Below are 2,133 nucleotides of genomic sequence, written 5' to 3'. Positions count from 1 at the left end.
TGGGGGGGGCCCCTGCAGGATCCCTGCAATTACAGGCTGGTGATGGCCGTGACAACTTACATATGAAAGGTTTGACAGTGCTGTGGATGTGCTTGTGCTGCTTGAGGCCCGAGGAGGTGGCGAAGGTCTTGCCGCAGTCGGGGCAGGCGTGGGCCCGCGCGCCCACGTGCTGCGAGCGGATGTGCCGCTGGAGGTTGCTGGGGTCCGTAAACACCTGCGGGGAAAAACGCCTTCAGGAGGGGGGAAAAGCATGAGGAGAAGAGCATGCATGTGGAAAGTTTTTTTTGTTTTGGTTTTTTTTTGGTTTTTTTTAGGGCTTTTTTCGGTGCTGCTCGTGGTTTGAGGGGTGCGGGGTGGACAGGCGAGGAGAGGTCAGGAAAGAGCTCTGTTCGTGCCCTGCCAGGCTGTGGTACCTCTCTGAGTGTGTGGTGCTCATGGTTGGATAGGTCTGTGCATGTCCTCAAGTGTGGGTTGCTCATGGTTGGACAGGTCTGTGGCACCTCTTCGAGTGCTCATGGTTGGACAGGTCTGTGGCACCTCTTCGAGTGCTCATGGTTGGACAGGTCTGTGGCACCTCTTCGAGTGCTCATGGTTGGACAGGTCTGTGGCATCTCCCTGTGTGGTGCTCATGGTTGGATAGGTCTGTGCATGTCCTCAAGTGTGTGGTGCTCATGGTTGGACAGGTCTGTGGCACCTCCCTGAGTCCTGAGTATGTGGTGCTCATTGCTGGCATGAGGTGCTCATGATGCACCTTCTTGAGTGCTCATGGATGGATAGGTCTGTGGCACCTCCTCAAGTGTGTGGTGTTCGTGGTTGGACAGGTCTGTGACACCTCCCTGAGTCTTGAGTGTGTGCTCTTCATGGTTGGACAGGTCTGTGGCACTTCCTCGAGTGTTCATGGTCCCAGGTGAATTCCCCCAATGGACATTGTGTCCTGCATCCCCAAATCCCAGTGCCCTCCCCCAGGTGAATCCCACAATGGACACTGTGTCCTGCATCCCCAAATCCCAGTGCCCTCCCCCAGGTTATTCCCACAATGGACACTGTGTCCTGCACCCTTTTCCCCAAATCCCAGTGAATCCCCAATGGACACTGTGCCCTGCACCCTTTTCCCCAAATCCCAGCACCCTCCCCCAGGTGAATCCCCCAGGCTGACCATGTTCTCACTGTACCTTTACACAGTTTTCACATTCAAACCGTTTCCCACTGTCGTGAGACATTTGGTGACGAATCAGGTTGGATTTCCAGTTGAAAGCCTTGGGACACTGGTCACACTTGTACTCCCTCTCCTCGGTGTGGATCACCATGTGCTGCTCCAGGCTGGCAAAGAGACACAGGCTGAGCTTCAGACCACCCAAAGCAGGCACTGAGGCAGGTCTGAGACCCAGACACGTGACAGAGAGGCTGACAGAGAACCAGCTGTGGGGCCTGGGGGTTTTCCAGTTTCTGGGTGCCTCAGAGCAGGAAGGGAGCAGCTCATAAAATTCACAGAATTACTAGACTGGGAGAGATCTTCATGATCATCGAGTCCAACCCAGCCCCAGCCCCTCAACTAAACCCTGGCACCCAGTGCCACATCCAGGCTTTGTTAAACACACCCAGGGATGGTGACTGCACCACCTCCCTGGGCAGCCATTCCAGAACTTTATCACCCTTTCTGTAAAAAACTTTTCCCTAATATCCAAGCTATATTTCCCTTGGTGGAACTTAAGGCTGTGTCCTCTGGTTCCTCTGGTTCTCAGATCCCTGAGGAGGGAAATGGGCACTTTTTGTGGCATCCCCCTGAGGAAAGAAAAGATTTGCTACTGCTGAGCCTCTCATGTGTCCATTTTCATAGGCAGCAGGCCCACGGCTTCCCAGAACACAGGGACTCACCGTTGGGAAGAAACATGATAAGGTGCAAACACGTTTCACTTCTAAATGTCAGACATCTTTGATTACTTCACTCAGCAATTTCACCTTCTGCCAACTGGCAGCGTCTCCAGACCGGGGGGATGATGGCAATCCCCAGTGGCTGCTGGCACAGGGCCACGGCAGGGGTGGCTCCTGGTGCTCCAGTGCCCTCCCTGTGCCATGGGAAACCTGCACCTCCCTGCCCAGGAATCCTGCACCTCTCAGACATTAAATCCTGCA

At 54.6% G+C, this 2,133-nt stretch overlaps 1 protein-coding gene across 2 annotated transcripts in view; it reads right to left on the bottom strand.

The window, feature by feature from the left end:
* The window catches only part of PRDM16 (PR/SET domain 16), a 306,908-nt gene that overhangs the window by 28,856 nt on the left and 275,919 nt on the right, over positions 1-2,133 (bottom strand). For both annotated transcript variants that reach the window (XM_031062483.1, XM_031062482.1), the window contains exons 7-8: positions 1,173-1,320; positions 61-214 (exon numbers count right to left, since the gene is read on the bottom strand). In XM_031062483.1, the coding sequence (XP_030918343.1) occupies positions 61-214; positions 1,173-1,320 (302 nt within the window). The remainder of the gene's footprint in view (positions 1-60; positions 215-1,172; positions 1,321-2,133) is intronic.

Source organism: Geospiza fortis, unplaced genomic scaffold, assembly GCF_000277835.1.
Source record: "Geospiza fortis unplaced genomic scaffold, GeoFor_1.0 scaffold37, whole genome shotgun sequence".
NCBI classification, from domain to species: domain Eukaryota; kingdom Metazoa; phylum Chordata; class Aves; order Passeriformes; family Thraupidae; genus Geospiza; species Geospiza fortis.
This window is presented reverse-complemented; position numbering and strand designations above follow the sequence as displayed.